The sequence below is a fragment of the Onthophagus taurus genome, chromosome 8 (genome assembly GCF_036711975.1).
Source record: "Onthophagus taurus isolate NC chromosome 8, IU_Otau_3.0, whole genome shotgun sequence".
NCBI classification, from domain to species: domain Eukaryota; kingdom Metazoa; phylum Arthropoda; class Insecta; order Coleoptera; family Scarabaeidae; genus Onthophagus; species Onthophagus taurus.
This window is the reverse complement of record NC_091973.1, coordinates 3,838,907-3,857,049: the sequence shown is the minus strand read 5'-3', so window position 1 is coordinate 3,857,049 and position 18,143 is coordinate 3,838,907. Positions and strand designations below refer to the sequence as shown.

The 18,143-nt window shown below is 37.0% G+C and overlaps 3 protein-coding genes and 1 long non-coding RNA gene across 11 annotated transcripts; 3 read left to right on the top strand and 1 right to left on the bottom strand.

Annotated features, from left to right (window-relative positions):
• Window positions 1-1,882: 1,882 nt before the first annotated feature.
• LOC139431419 (uncharacterized) lies at window positions 1,883-12,147 on the bottom strand. Of its 2 annotated transcripts, none has more exons than XR_011641520.1 (2): window positions 11,331-12,147; window positions 1,883-4,440 (listed from the first exon to the last, which is right to left on the bottom strand). It is a non-coding gene; the product is annotated as an uncharacterized lncRNA (long non-coding RNA). The 2 variants fall into 2 exon arrangements; XR_011641521.1 differs by lacking the exon at window positions 11,331-12,147 and adding an exon at window positions 4,872-5,010.
• On the top strand, window positions 2,049-4,398 carry LOC111425307 (Histamine-gated chloride channel subunit 1). The gene is made up of 6 exons (XM_023059254.2): window positions 2,049-2,219; window positions 2,283-2,496; window positions 2,605-2,831; window positions 2,884-2,966; window positions 3,018-3,535; window positions 4,001-4,398. Exons 1-6 carry the CDS (start codon window positions 2,146-2,148, stop codon window positions 4,160-4,162), a joined length of 1,278 nt encoding a protein of 425 aa, XP_022915022.1. The 5' UTR covers window positions 2,049-2,145; the 3' UTR covers window positions 4,163-4,398.
• On the top strand, window positions 5,357-11,819 carry LOC111425281 (Nuclear factor I). 4 transcript variants are annotated; one of them, XM_023059212.2, is made up of 9 exons: window positions 5,357-5,447; window positions 7,323-7,478; window positions 7,540-7,915; window positions 8,354-8,416; window positions 8,544-8,645; window positions 8,720-8,875; window positions 9,212-9,411; window positions 9,600-9,944; window positions 10,004-11,819. In XM_023059212.2, the coding sequence occupies exons 1-9, from the start codon at window positions 5,367-5,369 to the stop codon at window positions 10,412-10,414; spliced, it is 1,890 nt and encodes a 629-aa protein (XP_022914980.2). In that variant the 5' UTR covers window positions 5,357-5,366; the 3' UTR covers window positions 10,415-11,819. The 4 variants fall into 4 exon arrangements, with proteins under 4 accessions (XP_022914980.2, XP_022914984.2, XP_022914983.2 ...); XM_023059216.2 differs by having other exon boundaries at window positions 5,407-5,496; XM_023059215.2 differs by lacking the exon at window positions 5,357-5,447 and having other exon boundaries at window positions 8,601-8,645.
• A 184-nt stretch (window positions 12,148-12,331) lies between the features above and the next one.
• LOC111425283 (tetratricopeptide repeat protein 39B-like) lies at window positions 12,332-15,547 on the top strand. 4 transcript variants are annotated; one of them, XM_023059220.2, is made up of 7 exons: window positions 12,332-12,518; window positions 13,379-13,431; window positions 13,490-13,518; window positions 13,572-13,676; window positions 13,734-14,576; window positions 14,629-14,793; window positions 14,845-15,547. In XM_023059220.2, exons 2-7 carry the CDS (start codon window positions 13,399-13,401, stop codon window positions 15,383-15,385), a joined length of 1,716 nt encoding a protein of 571 aa, XP_022914988.2. In that variant the 5' UTR covers window positions 12,332-12,518; window positions 13,379-13,398; the 3' UTR covers window positions 15,386-15,547. The 4 variants fall into 4 exon arrangements, with proteins under 4 accessions (XP_022914988.2, XP_022914990.2, XP_022914989.2 ...); XM_023059222.2 differs by lacking the exon at window positions 12,332-12,518 and adding an exon at window positions 12,648-12,689; XM_023059221.2 differs by lacking the exon at window positions 12,332-12,518 and adding an exon at window positions 12,972-13,171.
• Window positions 15,548-18,143: the final 2,596 nt, after the last annotated feature.

Sequence of the window (18,143 nt, the reverse complement as noted above, 5' to 3'; positions counted from 1 at the left end):
GAGAATTCATTATCGAAATTTGGAAATATTAATATTAACATTTTTTGTGAGACTTCTTTGGGAATAATATGTTAATCTATGTTACCTTGACGTTTCAGTGACAACATGGCATGTCGTATGTATGCAACCTCGGCTATACTTGGAATGGTGAATCTATGATTAAGCTGAGGTCGTTTGGTTTTAAAAAGCGATGTCGGCTAAATGCAAAACCAGAAGATTTTGCTTAATGAAACCGAGGTTGCTTGCAGAAGAGAACGATCCAAAACGGATTAACACATATTACAGGGATATACAGAGGATTGATGTGGTATTAATTATAAGCGACCTCGGCTAAACTTGAAGACAAAAAATTTATATAGTATATGTTATTAACAAGGTTGGAATGATGTAGGGCCTCGCCCGCAAGCGACCTCGGCCAAACTTGAAGTCAAAGAATTTATATAATATATCTTATTAACTAAGTTGGGATTGATATAGAGCCTCGCCCGCAAGCGACCTCGGCTAAACTTGAAGACCAAGAATTTATATAATATATGTTATTAACAAGGTTGGAATGATGTAGGGCCTCGCCCGCAAGCGACCTCGGCCAAACTTGAAGTCAAAGAATTTATACAATATATTTTATTAACTAAGTTGGGATTGATATAGAGCCTCGCCCGCAAGCGACCTCGGCTAAACTTGAAGACCAAGAATTTATATAATATATGTTATTAACAATTTTGGAATGATGTAGGGCCTCGCCCGCAAGCGACCTCGGCCAAACTTGAAGTCAAAGAATTTATATAATATATCTTATTAACTAAGTTGGGATTGATATAGAGCCTCGCCCGCAAGCGACCTCGGCTAAACTTGAAGACCAAGAATTTATATAATATATGTTATTAACAAGGTTGGAATGATGTAGGGCCTCGCCCGCAAGCGACCTCGGCCAAACTTGAAGTCAAAGAATTTATACAATATATTTTATTAACTAAGTTGGGATTGATATAGAGCCTCGCCCGCAAGCGACCTCGGCTAAACTTGAAGACCAAGAATTTATATAATATATGTTATTAACAATTTTGGAATGATGTAGGGCCTCGCCCGCAAGCGACCTCGGCCAAACTTGAAGTCAAAGAATTTATATAATATATCTTATTAACTAAGTTGGGATTGATATAGAGCCTCGCCCGCAAGCGACCTCGGCTAAACTTGAAGACCAAGAATTTATATAATATATGTTATTAACAAGGCTGGGAAGATGTAGGGCCTCGCCCGCAAGCGACCTCGGCCAAACTTGAAGTCAAAGAATTTATATAATATATCTTATTAACTAAGTTGGGATTGATATAGAGCCTCGCCCGCAAGCGACCTCGGCTAAACTTGAAGACCAAGAATTTATATAATATATGTTATTAACAAGGTTGGAATGATGTAGGGCCTCGCCCGCAAGCGACCTCGGCCAAACTTGAAGTCAAAGAATTTATATAATATATCTTATTAACTAAGTTGGGATTGATATAGAGCCTCGCCCGCAAGCGACCTCGGCTAAACTTGAATACAAAGAATTTATGTAGTGTGTTCTTAACCATGTTGGGGTTGATACAGTATTGTAGCTCCTCGGCCGCAAGCAACTTCGGCTAAACTTAAGGCGGGGAATATGATTTAGCCGCAAGGTCAGCTGCTTTAATCGTTTGAATACGGAGTGCACTCGGAGTTCAGTTTTGAAATCTCTTAATTAATTCTCAACAACTATTGATCAGAATAACAGATGAAATTCTAAGAGGGAGATTTATGAAAATAATAACTAAAAAGCAGATCGCACCAGATATTTAATGAAAACTATGTTGATAATGCGCATCATATATTATTAGTAGTTGTGTTATTAAAAAAAATGAACAAATTAATTAACAAACAATTTTTTATTTATAAATAAATATAAAAAATTCCAAAAACAAAACATTAACTCCATTGTTTACAGAGATTCTATCTTCTATTATTCTAAGCCTATTATATAGTAATTAAATTAAACGTAAGAGAGCAGAGGAACGAGGTAGTTCGCTATAAAATAGCTCCAGTAGTACTCTGAGAGTGTTACGCGACATTTCAGTCATTTTTAATCGAAGTAATAAAAATTCAAAAAAACTTAATTTAAAATAATTCGCAATGTTTATATTTCTTTTTCTCGTTTTTCTAACAACCGCTGAGTGTAAAGCACCGCATCATAATCACAATCATAAGTAAGTTTAGTGAAAATTTATAGAAACGGAGTATAGAAATAAATTTTTTTTTTGGGCAAATAGTAGTCCCCATTGTAGCGGAAGTCCGGGGAATACGTCAATTTTGAAAGAAAAATCGTTTCTTAGGGAAGAAGTTAGTTTGTCTTTGCGCGATATTCTCCCTTTAAAACCGAAAATGTACGATAAAAATCGCGCACCGAAATTCCAAGGTCAACCAACGATCGTCTACTTCCATGTTACAGTTTTGTCCTTGGACTCGATCAATGAGGAATCAATGGCAAGTGTGAATCCTTTCAAATTCGGTACTCTAATCCTTTCAACAAATCATTTTCCTATTAAAATGAAATTCGGTTAAAAAGGAAATTAAACGTTGCCTATTTTATAGACATACGTCACCGATATTTTTCTTGCACAAAGTTGGAGGGACCCTCGATTAAGACTACCTGAGAATATGAGCGAGGAATATAGAATTTTGGATGTAGATTGGCTCCATAATATTTGGAGACCCGATTGTTTCTTTAAAAACGCCAAAAGTGTTACATTTCATGAAATGACAATCCCTAATCATTATTTATGGTTGTATCATGACAAGACGTTACTTTATATGTCTAAGTATTTTAAAAAAAATTTAATAAATGTGTTTATGATTTGCTTATTTTTTAAGGTTAACTCTCGTTTTATCATGCGCAATGAAATTTGAATCTTATCCTCATGATACGCAAGTTTGTACGATGATGATTGAAAGTTGTAAGGAAATAATTAATTTTGTTAATTTTTGAGTTATTTTTTTTGTCGTAGTGTCTCATACAGTACAAGATTTGGTGTTTATATGGAATTTAACCGATCCTTTAGTTGTAAACGACGAAATTGAACTGCCTCAATTAGATATAGCAAATAATCACACCAGCGATTGCACCATACAATACTCAACAGGAAATTTTACGTGTTTAGCCGTGGTTTTTACGCTACGTAGAAGATTGGGTTATCACCTTTTCCACACGTATATCCCGTCGGCTTTGATTGTCGTGATGTCTTGGATATCGTTTTGGATCAAACCGGAAGCGATCCCGGCGAGAGTTACTTTGGGGGTTACATCGTTATTGACGCTGGCCACTCAAAACACTCAATCTCAGCAATCTTTACCGCCGGTTTCTTATGTTAAAGCCGTGGATGTTTGGATGTCGAGTTGCTCGGTTTTTGTTTTTTTATCTTTAATGGAATTTGCGGTTGTTAATAATTATATGGGCCCCGTTGCTACTAAAGCTATGAAAGGGTATTCTGATGAAGATTTACATTCTGATATAAATGAATATAAGGTAAAAAAATTTTATGCTGAAAAATATTGCATTTTATAATATATGCGCAGGACTTCAGGATGGGAACGCTTGCTTTTGTTACTTGTTCTAACGTTTACATACATTTTGTTTAATTGTAAAATAAAATTTTTATTTCAAAAAATTGACCTCGCACAAAACTTTGCTTATTATGAGTAGAATTCTGGGGATATTCACAAAAAACGATTTTTTTATTAAATTTCAACACCTTGTTGATGACCTAAGTTGATAGAAACTTTTTTTTAAATTTTCGGACAAGCTATCACATTCTGAAGTTCTATATTATGAAACACCCTGCATATTGCAAGTATGCAACCAATGTCGCAAATCGCGTGTTATAAAATAAATACTGTGATGTTGGTTGCATACTTGCAATGATGACGTTGGGTACGATGTACGATAATTAATAAACACACTGTATATATATAATTTTTTGATTTTTTTTAGCCAGATATAGAGCATACGCGTTATAGTATGGTGAGTCAACCACAATATATGACATTCTGCAATGGTAGGAGTATAGCATTGTGCATCGATCAATTTTCGAGGTTTTTCTTTCCGTTTTCATTCTTAATCCTGAATGTGGTTTACTGGACGACGTTCCTCTGATTCGCGCGTGTGCACAACGCTCCGATTAATTAGCGACCCCGAGCGTCGAGACGCCCGTCGCCGGTAAAGCCCGCAGTTTGTAATCCAATTATAGACGACACCTGGTCGCAGCAATGAGAAATTATAAATAAACCCGCGATACGGTCTCCGGCGGCTCATCCATCGGAATTGTGATCGTTAAGCTTGGATATTACGTTCTAAATAAACAAGGTCCGGCTATGTTCGGCTCTCTATTATCTATCTCTTTTTATTTCTTTTCCCAAATATTTTCCTTTTAACTGAAACATAAATTTAATAATTACAAAAAAAAATTTGTAATGATTTTTAATCGATGCAGAAATTGATTAATAAAGAAATCAAAAAAACAAAGGGTAATAAGCGCCAAGGTTACAAAAAAATCGTTTAATATACATAAACGGTTCATAAACACGTTTCTATTGAGAAATACTACTTAATTTACTAACTTTGAAAAGAGTTTATTTTAAAATTTTTTTTAAAAACGAAAAATTTTTTAAAATACAAGGATGTAGTTGATATTGATGTAATTAATAAAATAAATAATTTAAAGGATGGATTATTTGTAAGGAAAAATATTGTGGAGTTATATTGGAGGCGATGTGGAGTGTGGTGTTTAGGCGTCGGTCCGGCGCGTCGACGCACAGCGTCGCAGGCGCAAGCTCTCCGCCGGGCGGCGAAACGTTTTCAGTACCTCCAGAAGACGCTCGGCACGAAGAACATAACACACGCACATATACACACACAAAAATGGTGCGGCTAGTGCTCGTCGACGACGATTAGCGTTCGTTTCAGTTAAAAGATAACGACGTCGCGACGCCGAACCAAGGCGCAACATCGGGTCCGGGAACGTCTTGACGCCGCGTTCGAATACCAACGAGTTCTCGTAGTTTAGTACACGAAGGTCTGTCGGTTGATCAGTCGCGAGGAAAGGGTTAGGGGAGGCGATAAAAAGAGAGAGAGAGAGAGAGAGAGAGAGAGAAAGAGAAGAGAGCTAGAGAGGGTGTTGTAAAAAATCGCGTAAACGCGTAAAAGGGTTAAGCGTGTAAATAACGTGTGATGCGGAGGGCGATGATGCGAGAGTTGATGGGACTGCAGTGCGCAGAGTGTTGAAAATCAATCGCAGGTGGACGGCCGTTTGGTAATGGGACAGGGTCGGTCTTCAGTCGCCGAACGGTGACCCTGAGGAATGTTCATCCCCGACACCCTTCGTAGCTGCATGGTGGAGCCCGATGTGTCGTCGTACCTTCAAACCCCGTCCACAGGACAGGTGCCTAAACGATGCTACACCCTCCTTAGATCCCCTCGCGGCGTGATATGTAATTAACATGATTAACATGAGTGTTTCTGTCCGGGGGCGAAGGTGGACGCCGCCCGCGGCCGCCTCCACCCGAGCCGCCGTTGGTGTTGAATTTGATGTTGGTTCTTGTACGTTATTTATCGTTGTACGTTGTACTTTGTACGTTTTTAAGTTTTTATTTTATAAGTTTTAACGTTGTGCGTTGCTGCACCGCCCGTGCCTATATCTATCTTCTATTTCTTTTAATCTCAAAACATCATCATTCCTTTCAAATTTTCTTTTTCCCTTATCCGTAATCGTTCCCTTTCTGTTTTTACCGTGCCATCGCTATCACTGCGGTACTATGCCGCTAGGAGCAGCGAGCGATCCTTTGCTAGCGGCTAAAAATACGCGTGTATAAATAAGTAAGAATTTAAAGACGAACATCTAGCCCCGCGTCTGCTAAAACGACGCCGACGTTGGCCGCTGTCAGATTACCAGGACCCGGACGCTAAAAGCGACGCTTTTATCCTTTTTGTCCTCTGCTACGGATTCCGCTAACTACCTTTTTTAACTCTATATACACGTACATATTCAATCAACAACTCAAATTTATCTTCTTTCTACAAAAATCCTTTCCAAAATAAAAATACCTAAAAATAATTAAGTGACCTTTGGGTTCCGCATCACTAATACCATCATTTCCATGCATTACCAAAATCATTTCCAAATTCGAATCCTAAAGAAAACAACCATAAATTATAAGCTTTTTGCATGAACCTAATTAAAATTTTCGATTACCGAATAAATAAAATTAATGAAAATAAAATTATTGCTGCTTTTTTTGCATGTCTAGTGTAGCCCCAAAGCTTACTTTCATTTCCGATTAATAAGTTAACCAAAAATCTTAACATCCTTAAAAAAATGACTTCTTTCTTTTATTGTTTTTTTTTATTTAGATTGCACAGTTCTTAGAAGTTTATAGAATTTTCCTTCGATTTGTTCCTTTTTCGCAAATATCCGCATTCCGGGTCGAAAGTAACAATAAAAAATTTTAAAGAAAAAAAGGAAAACAATCCATACACTGCAGAACATGTATCGGAGGACTTGAACCCCGGGTTGAACCTCGTTGAACCTCAGGAAACGCATTCGAATGCAGTGTTTGCGATGCATTTTCATTCACGTCTGGTCTGTGCGATGCAGTCGTTGTGTGCATGCGAAGTTTTACGTGACCAATAGCCCCCCACAAGTAAAAAGTTTTTTGCATTCTAGAGTGACGACCCCTCATTTTTTTATTTATTTATTTTCCGTTTTGTTTTCGTATTCCGCTTCGCCTCCAGGAAGTACTAAGATCTATTTTAAATTTTCTTTACCAATTTCTTGTTTGAAGTAACAGGTTCTATCCGCTATCAGCCCCCAGAGACAGGAACAGAAAATATAATACAAGTAAAGAAAATTATTATCTATTTTTTTTTTATATCTATTTCTTATCATTTTTTTTTATCAATTTTTAAATGTATTTTAGAAATATTTTTTAATTCTATCTTTTTTAGACTTTTTAGATCTATTCAAAAATTAATTATTTTATTAAAATTAAATCAAGTCATATTTTTCCTTAATCAACCAAAAAAGAAAAAGATACATATTCATATATATAAAAGAAATTATTTTTTTAGCTCTCGGCATTCGCGTTTCTTGCACAGCCCCTCCAATATCTGTGTAAATAAGTGTGTACGAGCTGGTCAGTGTGTTTTTTGTTTTCTCGCTTTTATTCTAAACGTTCTGTTCTATACTCCCTGTGTAAGAAGATATTGGTCGCGATTTGGAATCCTTCTAACAAGCCGTCGAAACGTTTTTCGATTGCAGGACGAATTTCACCCGTTCATTGAGGCCCTACTGCCTTTTGTAAAGTCTTTTTCTTACACATGGTTCAACCTGCAGGCAGCGAAGCGAAAGTATTACAAAAAACATGAAAAGCGGATGTCGCTAGAGGAGGAGCGCCAGTGCAAGGAGGCTTTGCAGGTATCCGTCAAAAAAAAATTGGAGATAACGTCCGGGAGATGAGACCCACGAATGGTTTCAGAATGAGAGCGCCGAGGTGAAGCAGAAATGGGCTTCTAGGCTGTTGGGGAAGCTGAGGAAGGACATCACCCAGGAGTGTAGGGAGGACTTCGTCCTGAGCATCACCGGGAAAAGGCCAGCCGTCTGCGTCCTGTCCAATCCTGACCAAAAGGGGAAGATGAGGAGGATCGATTGTTTGAGACAAGCCGACAAAGTTTGGAGGCTAGATCTTGTCATGGTAATCCTCTTCAAGGCTATCCCTTTGGAAAGCACCGACGGGGAACGATTGGAGAAGAACCCCGATTGTTCCCAACCGGGGCTTTGCGTCAATCCCTACCATATCAACGTTTCTGTTAGAGAATTGGATCTTTACTTAGCCAATTTCATCAATAGTCACGGTAAGATTGTTATAATTATTATTATTATTTCATCATTCTTAAAAAAGATCTTTCTAGAAATTATTCGCACCACGCGAGTATTAAAAGATTTTAGCTAGTTGGAGCACATCCAATTTTGCTACGGTTGCTATAAATTTAATGAGATTTTTAGCATCTCCTAAATGCGCACTTAAGACCCCTACTTTATTCCTCGCCGGGATTAGTTTGCGTTGTTACGATTTGTCCGGTTTTTGATGATTGGAACATTTCCGTTATATATTTTTTCTATTCTTAAACTCATGTTTAAGTAATCGATCATAATACAAAAGTAGATCACCAAATTCGTGGATGAGTTTGCAATTTTCATTCTCCCTCTCAAAAAAACAACGGTCAATCGTAAACAGATCGAAATGATTAACGATCTTTGAAAAGAATAAAGCATTCTCTCGTCTTTTTCAGAGATACTAAGTGGGGTGTGTTACAACAACAACAATAAAAAGGAGGATGAGAGGAAGACTAAGGGTACGTGTCTCTCTTGGTATTTTCTTTGTTTTTTTAGTTAGTTTTATTATTTTTTTGCTACAAAAAAGTATATTTTTTCGTTGTCGTTTTTCAATGAAATCATTATTGTTATTTACGAGGTTGGTAGTTACAGGATATACGCACAACCCGTACAACGGAGTGATATGTAACGATATAATTCTAGCAACTGGGGTCTTTTCGTCGAAGGAACTCTGGAAGCTCTCGAAATGTAAGCACCTTATCTTTTTTTCTTGATGCGAGCCTTAGGCCCTTCACCATGGTAAGTCTTGCGTGTTCTTTCAGCGTCGATTCTACACGAGTTAACGGATCCACAACCGACCATCAACAGCGTGAAGGTTGAACATCCGGCTTATTATTGCAATAGTTACGGTGAACAGGGTCCCGTTGTTGGAGATAGAGCCGGATCAGTTGATCCAATGGTAGTTTCGGCAGCCTATTGTGAGTATATTTTTTTATTTTATACGCATTCTCGTTTCAATTTTCTCTCCATACGGAGACTGTATTTATTTGTCTAGACGGTCACATTAGAAAATCGATAAGGGAAAGATTCATGAGCACTGCAGGAACGCCGGATTTTAGGGTGTCCTGCATTGGGGGGAATCTCGGCGAAGGGTGGGGGAGTTGGAGATTTATGCCCCCGCATTGGGGACATACTCGAAATGCCGATTTTCCCCAAACCAACTCTTTCCGACTTTAACAAATTTTATTTTCTTTTCCTCCTTTTTTATTGCTTTCATATTTCTCGGAATGAATTGTATTTCAACATTTTTGTAGCGATGCCACAAAATACAACGTTGGTTTCGTCGAGTTCACAATCGGCGAGTCCGAGCACGTTATTTTATCAGCACAGTCCTGACACGCATCAACATCAACATCAAAATCAAGTCAAGTATCCGGAGAATGGTCACGACTCCCTCTCGGACTTCGTGTCCTTCGTTTGCCAGGAGACGGACAACACCTCGCAAACGGCGCAGGTGAGTTTGTTTATATTTAGGCCACGTCCGGCGAATGCAACCGGGAAAGCCGTAGTAAATTTCGCGCTCCCAAAATAGAAAAACTCTATTAATAAAACGAACGGGTTGCGTAAATACCGCGGCCCGTGTCTTTTTCTCTCTCTTGTGCGCGATTTTAAAGAATTGATAATAATCGCTCGATGTTTCAGATGCAAACAAATATTTCAAGAAGTCCAAAGCCGCAGTACTTTCCGTCGACGATGCTACCGCCACCGCCGCTGCCACCGATGGCGCGACCCGTGGCTATTATCAGGTCAACGGGAGATGTTACGATGGGGGGAACAAATTCACCTCCGGCGAGTGTAACACCTCCCGGAAGTGAAGCATCGCCGGCGGACGAAGTGCCAGAGATAAGTTCTTCGCCTCCTCTGAGTCCCGGTAGCCACGAAAGGAGGAAATCACCATCGCAGAGGGGAGTGGCGCCAACCAGTAGTCCATATTCGCCGAGCCGGGATTACTCGTCCTTCAATCACTTCCACGGGCAGCCGGGACATGTTGGTTGTGCGCACTGTTGGTCGAGCGACACGACGTCTAACGGTGATGTTTGTTGCAGCTTTTCGGCTACCCGACGATGGGCGCGATGTCTGGCGTCATCAGCCCTACCAACCTCAGTATGTACTCGCCAGGGGTGACGACGTCCAGGGGTACGCCGCGTTCTAGCGCGATAGCCCGATGGAACGCGCCGCTTTTTGCGTTGGACCAAGAGGATTTCGGGATGATCACGCATCCGGTCGGCGGCGGAGGCGGTTCGGGTGGCGCTGCCGAACCCGGCGCCATTATCCTAATGGAAGACGGCGCCGGGTCCGGCCCCGTTCCGGTTCCGGTGTCGGTACCTGATCATGTATCCCAATGTTGTACCAGTACAAACCTAATCTGCGACGCCGACAGGTTCTTCCAGTCGACGGATCCGTTGGAACACGCCCAGCGCGATAACGAACAGTTATCCACACCCAAGTCGCCTTGAAAGTTCTCGGACAACGACTCGACTGCCTTATGATCCTGCAGCTTCTTGCCGATTTTACGTGTGACGGTTCCGTTGGGTTCTCCTTCGTTTCGTAGAGGCTGCTCAAGTAGCGCGTAGGCGTAACGTAGGTCTTAGTCATAGACTCCGTGCCAATCGAGGCTGTGCAAACGCTCCAGCCGCCATCGGCGAGGTCGAAATTGCGATAATCGACGCGCGTTCGATGTACATGTCGACTTCGAGACAGAGTCGGTCACGTAGTTTCAATTCCGTTCCTATGTTGGGTAGATTATCCAGCGGTGCTTGTCTTCCACGACTGCGCTTATCGTCCGGCGGCGCCCCCTCGCGGCGTCCTCCGCTCGTACAAGCAATGAGCTGGGTCTGTGCCTTAGTATTACAATAATATTGATACCGTAGCTATAGTTGTTAGAGACTTTCGTATATATTGAGCTTGCTCACAGCGCGACGCCGGCTCATGGATACTCATACGGGATCCGCGGTATCCTCGCCCGTGCCTTCTTCCTTTGCGATCAACCCCGGCTCTCAACGATCGGATTACCCCAAATTGTTGTTACGCACTTTTCAGTTTTTCGAATCTTTAACGTTTTTCAGGTCAAAATAACGTTAACTCTTTTCTATCATCGTGTAGGTTATATATAAGGGCCGGTCGCTGAGAGTTGCGTGCGGATCTGCGGGGAAGACTCCGTGAGGATACTGCGGAGGGAGAATTGTCAAACGCGCCGACGCGGCGCGCAAAAATATACATAGCTAATATGTATATAACATATTTATATACGTATCTACGATAAGGAACGTGTAGGGGGGCATCGGGCCGACCATCCGTTCGTGGGACACAGCGGCGGATGTTGGTCTCGGGTCGGCGCCCCCCGGCGCCCAAAAATCTACTGTGATTGAGTACCTTTAAAGCAGTTGAGATGCAGCGAAAGGGCTGCGCGTCCGGTCACCGCGCGGCCTTCAGGTCAACCGCTCGTCTTACCTTCTTTATCTTCTCACTTCTCTAGTCACGTGTCGACGGAGTGCCCCTGACTGATAAAAAATACCCACTCTGCTGATCCAACTGTCCCGACTAACTCCTCGTACTGCTATCGGGTCACTCCGGAGGTCAACGGTGTAACTCCGGCTGCTCTTCTGGTCCATACCCCATCCACGTACTTTTACTACTCTAGTGTACATAACATCCAAAACTTTGTTACTTTAACACGTACTTATAGAATCGGGTGATATTATAACCAGTGCCATAATATTGTTGACTCAATTGTTGGACGTGTTTTCCACGTCGGTAGTGTTGGTTATTATTATTACGGATATTGTAGAGAAAAAAAAGCTTAACAAGAGGCGAATGTATTACATTACTTTAAGATTAAATCAGAGGGTTTATTTAATAGAATTTCACGATGTTTTATTTTCCCTATTCCAAACAAATTAACACAGTTTCATGTTTTTGGAAACTTTATACTTTGCCCAAAAACATTACATATTATAGTATTTTAACACATCTTGCGCTGGAAGCGACTAAAGTCATTTCGCGCGTATTTCACATCTTTAGCGGGAAGCGACTAAACTCGTTTTACATGGTATTGATGCCCGCTACACGGTAAGACTTTGGCGCCAAATTAATATTTAGGCAATGAAATATATATATTATCAAATTTATTTGTTTTAATAATATCTGGAACCATTAAGCATTATCTTATCTTACAATTAGTTAGACTCCAACGAAGATGTAACTTATCTAAAATAATTTTTTCTTGTTTTGAAAGATCGAAGTTGAGATTGGCGTTACAAAATAGTTTGAAAATTTCAATAATCAATACTGTTCAAAAAAATTTTATTTTAATACTTTGCACATGCGCTGTTACTTCAACTTCCTTTTCACAGATGGTGCTAAATTAATAGTTGGCGGAAGGCGTAATGAGTAATAAATTGTGTACGTAAAACTTGATAATAAAAGAGGAGGGAATGTTTATGCTACACGGATCGTCTGATATTTTAATTACAAACAGTACATGTTATTTTTTTACAAAAAATCATTGATTCGGTTTTAGTTGTGTAGCAGCGTCCGTTTCGTTCGTGTGGAAATTCTAAGGTAAAATTATTCCCGGGTTTCCTTAATTTGTTATTGTTTATCGATAATAAGTCCATCGATACGTCAAGTTCTGTTAGATTTTTACATAAGATTTATCACACAATGAGTAAGCAATTTCTTATCGTGTATCTAAGATTTTTGTACTCGACGCTGCTAAATCTAGATATTTAGGTGAGGTCCTGATCTTTATTTTTTGATATGGTTTTTTTTAAATTAAATAATATTGATTATATAAGTTATATGTTGGGATTTTTATTTAAATTTTTATTTTTAATTACAACCTTGCTTAAACAATTAATTTACTTGAGTGTGATGATGTCTATAAACCACTTCATAGTGTTATTTATTAGTTGAAGTACTTCAACTTATCTGTTTTAATAAATTATGTATTCGAATATAAAAAATTTCAAGTTCTTTTTGTTTTTGCACTCAGCATCGCATTTAATTGTGATTTAATAATTAATGCGAAATAATTGGGAATAACGGAAATGTATTAAATAATCCATAAATAGGCACAAAATGTTATTTAAAATTTAAGTGGTCAACGTTATCGCATTAAAGATAGCATTTCAAGTGCAAACCGCGGTATATAACCATTTCGAACTCCGCGAATAAACAATAATTTGCAGCTTCGTCTTCGGGAAGTCTACAAGGTTAGTAGCCTCGACTTTCTTTACTTTCCTTCCTCCACATTTCACCGAACGTTTTCACATTTAAGTTTCATGTCGTCGCGAAGCTTGTTTCGTTTCCATTTCGTTCTAAAAACGTTTTAATATTTTGTAAAAATGCGCTGTAAGATTCGATAATATTAATTTTATAAATATATATCAAATAATAATATTTATTTTCTCGTGTTGTAGTTAAAACCAAAGAACACAAGATGTACGCTGTTGAAGACGATGATTTTGATGACGTTAGTAATCTAATTTCGAATCTATTCTATTTTTAATTATTTTTTTTTAATATTTTAGTTCCAAGATGCTTGCGAAACCTATGATATGTAAGTTTTATTATTTTAATAATTAATTTTTTATTAAATTTTTTCAATATTAGGCCAGCTGATATGACGCTGGAAAAATCGTTGCAAGAAGCTCAATTGGCCATTGATTATTTCTTCAATAATAAGTTTGATGAAGCTCGAGGTTTGGTGACACCATAGTAAGTGTACCTTAAAATCCAAACTTACCTAAAATAATTATCTTTATCTTTTAATAGTGCTAATTCAAGTTTGTATCATTCGCTGGGCAACTCAGTATTTTATTTCTTGGAAGCTGTGTTAACATTCGATCCTCACTACATTGGGGAAGCAAGTAATGCTTTGAAATTGACATTAAGTGTATGTAATCGCTACAGGAAGAAGAACACCATAAGCGAATCGGTTAAAAGCATGGTGGGTAAAACCAACTATGAGCAATACACCGAAATGGAGGCTCACGCCGAACAATGTTACGCAGAATGTTTGCTTTTGAAGGCGTTGTTGACTTTTATGGAAGATGAAACTTTAGCCAGCTTCATCAAGGCTGGCTTAAAAATCCGGTCGTGTTTCAACTCGATGAAGGATTGCTCCCAAATCCTCCAAGAAAAAAATTGGGGATCTTCCCCAACGAAAGTCCACTTTGAGAGCGGGGTTAAACTCGGTTTGGGTGCTTTCAACTTGATGATATCCATGTTACCAGGTCGCGTTATTAAATTACTTGAATTCATCGGGTTCTCTGGCAACAAAGAGCTTGGTTTGGCGGATCTCCAATCTGGCTTCGAAAATCAAGGTCTTCACCAAGTACTTTGCGCGATGGTGCTTTTGGGCTACCACCTCATCACCATGTACGTTTTAAGCGACGTCCACGTCGCCGACGGATTCGATATTTGCGAAAAAATCCTTGCCAACCAATCCTCCAAATACCCAAACGGCGTTTGGTTCAACTTTTTCAAAGGAAGAATGGAGTTTATGAAATGTAACTTAGATGGCGCGATAGAATGGTACACCAAAGCTTGGAAATCCCAAGATAAATGGGAACAATTCCATCATTTCTGTTACTGGGAATTAACTTGGGTCAACTGGTACTTTCTCATTTCATAAAAATAAAACTTAATTAATTAAATCACTTTTCAGTTTAAAACAAGAATGGGGCCAAGCCGAACAATTCACAACTTATTTAATCGAGAAGAGTAAATGGTCAAGGACATCGTATTGTTACCAAAAATTCGCAATCATGCTCATGTCGTGCAACAACAAACCAAACGACCAACAAAAAGCCACCATTGAAGAATTATTAAAGTAATAAATCAAAATTCTTAAATAAATCAATTAATTAATATCAATTTATAGGAAAACCATCAAATACAAACAACGCGTCGCGGGAAAATCAATCCCAATAGAGAAATTCTGCGTTAAGAAAGCCGAAAGATACTTAGACAACCCAAACAACCTCATCGTACCAATCTTAGAATTGATGTATCTTTGGAATATGTTTAAAATTCTTAAAGGCAATCAAAAAGTAGCAGGAAATATTCTTAAATTGATCGAATCTGCCGAAAAAAGCTTGGATGGTGGAAAAAATAAATACGACACCGATAAAAAAGCTGTTTTATTGTTACTTAAAGGGGCTTGTTTAAGACAACTTAATAGTCCGTTACAAGCTTTAGAAGCTTTGGAAGGTGTTTTAGCGTTACAAAAGAACATCGTTGAAGATACCTACACTGTCCCATTCGCTGTTGTTGAAATTGGGCTCCTTGAATGGGATCAAGGCAACACTGAAAAAGCTATTGGGGCATTTGAAGACGCCAAAAAGAATTTTGCCAGGTATTTCTTGGAAGCCAGATTACATTTTAGAATACACACCGCTCTTCAAGAACTTAAAAAGGAGTAAATGAAAAAAATAATAACATCCGTACTTAGTGTTGTTACTTAAGTTACCACTAAACTCCAAAGATAATATATATTGGTTATTGTTTATACCTTCGATAAGAGTACAGTTATTTTTGTACATGTAATAATTTTTTTTTAAATAAATCGTTCGTTATATAGATGATTTCATTGTATTTTTATTGACGTGATGCAATTTCAATTACGATACATTCCCGGTAATTTTCCCGATTTAATTGTTTACGCGTTCATAGAAATGGGACAAAAACAATTCGTGAAATCAAGTTCAAAAGTGAAAATCATTTTGGAATTTCATTGACAATTCATCGCTTGAATTTAAATTATATATTTATTGTGTCTTGGTATAAGGCATTTTCTAACTCTCTCTTCTCTAATTGTAAAGTTTTATTTTAAATATCGCATTCTTTAGAGATGCGTCATAAAGAGATATATTTTTACTATTTCAGATTATCTACTAAATGTAGATTATCGGTTTTATATTATATTACATATTGTTAATATTGTGCTAATTAATCTTCTGCTAACTAACCTTGTGCTAACTAACCTTGTGCTAACTAACCTTGCGCTAACTAATCGTCTGCTAACTAACAGAGAGTTAGTAAGTTTAAATGTCTATAAAGAGTAATGATCCTTCAAGAAATTAATTTTATAGCAAATTTTGCAAGTTCTCTATGAAAATTGCAACATCGAAAATTTTATCAAAACTTCAAATATTATTTTCTCAAAAACTAAAAGTTATTTTTCAAAACGGGTTGGTTCATTGAAAAGAGAACACTTTTATTAACACTTTGGAAAATTTTCATACTCATATTCCAAGAACTGGATTTTATACGAATTTTTAAAACTTAATCGTCGAAAATTGAAAAATTCGAAAAAATTGTCGATCATTTCAAAAATTTATTTCTCAAGAATTGAAAGTGATTTTTCAAAACGGCTTTTTGCATTAAAAAGACGATACTTTAATTCATAATTGGTGATATTTCCACAAGGATCCTTCAAGAAATTAATTTTATAGCGAAATTATCGAAAAAAATTGCAACATCGAAAATTTTACCAAAACTTCAAATATTGTTTTCTCAAAAACTAAAAGTTATTTTTCAAAACGGGTTGGTTCATTGAAAAGAGGACACTTTTATTAACACTTTGGGAAATTTTCACACTCATATTTCAAGAAGTGGATTTTATACGAATTTTTAAAACTTAATCGTCGAAAATTGAAAAATTCGAAAAAATTATCGATCATTTCAAAAATTTATTTCTCAAGAACTGAAAGTGATTTTTCAAAACGGCTTTTTGCATTAAAGAGAGGATACTTTAATTAATAATTGGTGATATTTCCACAAGGATCCTTCAAGAAAATTTTATAGCGAAATTATCGAAAAAAATTGCAACATCGAAAATTTTAGCAAAACTTCAAATATTGTTTTCTCAAGAACTAAAAGTTATTTTTCAAAACGGGTTGGTTCATTGGAAAGAGGACACTTTTATTAACACTTTTGGGAAATTTTCAACCTCATATTCCAAGAACTGGATTTTATACGAATTTTTGAAACTTAATCGTCGAAAATTGAAAAATTCGAAAAAATTATCGATCATTTCAAAAATTTATTTCTCCAGAATTGAAAGTGATTTTTCAAAACGGCTTTTTGCATTAAAAAGAGGATACTTTAATTAATAATTGGTGATATTTCCACAAGGATCCTTCAAGAAATTAATTTTATAGCGAAATTATCGAAAAAAATTGCAACATCGAAAATTTTACCAAAACTTCAAATATTGTTTTCTCAAAAACTAAAAGTTATTTTTCAAAACGGGTTGGTTCATTGGAAAGAGGACACTTTTATTAACACTTTGGGAAATTTTCAAACTCATATTCCAAGAAATAGATTTTATACGAATTTTTAAAACTTAATCGGCGAAAATTGAAAAATTCGAAAAAATTATCGATCATTTCAAAAATTTATTTCTCAAGAACTGAAAGTGATTTTTCAAAACGGCTTTTTGCATTAAAAAGAGGATACTTTAATTAATAATTGGTGATATTTCCACAAGGATCCTTCAAGAAATTAATTTTATAGCGAAATTATCGAAAAAAATTGCAACATCGAAAATTTTATCAAAACTTCAAATATTGTTTTCTCAAAAACTAAAAGTTATTTTTCAAAACGGGTTGGTTCATTGGAAAGAGGACACTTTTATTAACACTTTGGGAAATTTTCACACTCATATTTCAAGAAGTGGATTTTATACGAATTTTTAAAACTTAATCGTCGAAAATTGAAAAATTCGAAAAAATTATCGATTATTTCAAAAATTTATTTCTCAAGAACTGAAAGTGATTTTTCAAAACGGTTTTTTGCATTAAAAAGAGGATACTTTATTTCATAATTGGTGATATTTCCACAAGGATATTTCAAGAAATTAATTTTATAGCGAAATTATCGAAAAAAATTGCAACATCAAAAATTTTACCAAAATTTCAAATATTGTTTTCTCAAAAACTAAAAGTTATTTTTCAAAACTGGTGGATTCATTGGAAAGAGGACACATTTGGGAAATTTTCAACCTCATATTCCAAGAACTGGATTTTATACGAATTTTTAAAACTTAATCGTCGAAAATTGAAAAATTCGAAAAATTGTCGATCATTTCAAAAATTTATTTCTCAAAAACTGAAAGTGATTTTTGAAAACGGCTTTTTGCATTAAAAAGAGGATACTTTAATTAATAATTGGTGATAT

Excerpts from the sequence above, each read along its gene's own strand:
- LOC111425307 (XM_023059254.2), top strand. The coding sequence starts at position 2,146 with ATGTTTATATTTCTTTTTCTCGTTTTTCTAACAACCGCTGAGTGTAAA. Across the intron at positions 2,220-2,282 it reads CATCATAATCACAATCATAA|TAGTCCCCATTGTAGCGGAA; the intron begins GTAAGTTTAGTG and ends TTGGGCAAATAG. Across the intron at positions 2,497-2,604 it reads CGATCAATGAGGAATCAATG|ACATACGTCACCGATATTTT; the intron begins GCAAGTGTGAAT and ends CCTATTTTATAG.
- LOC111425281 (XM_023059212.2), top strand. The coding sequence starts at position 5,367 with ATGTTCATCCCCGACACCCTTCGTAGCTGCATGGTGGAGCCCGATGTG. Across the intron at positions 8,417-8,543 it reads GGATGAGAGGAAGACTAAGG|TTACAGGATATACGCACAAC; the intron begins GTACGTGTCTCT and ends CGAGGTTGGTAG. Across the intron at positions 9,945-10,003 it reads TCCACGGGCAGCCGGGACAT|CTTTTCGGCTACCCGACGAT; the intron begins GTTGGTTGTGCG and ends TGTTTGTTGCAG.
- LOC111425283 (XM_071199079.1), top strand. Across the intron at positions 13,519-13,571 it reads GCTTGCGAAACCTATGATAT|GCCAGCTGATATGACGCTGG; the intron begins GTAAGTTTTATT and ends TTTCAATATTAG. Across the intron at positions 14,577-14,628 it reads GAATTAACTTGGGTCAACTG|TTTAAAACAAGAATGGGGCC; the intron begins GTACTTTCTCAT and ends ATCACTTTTCAG.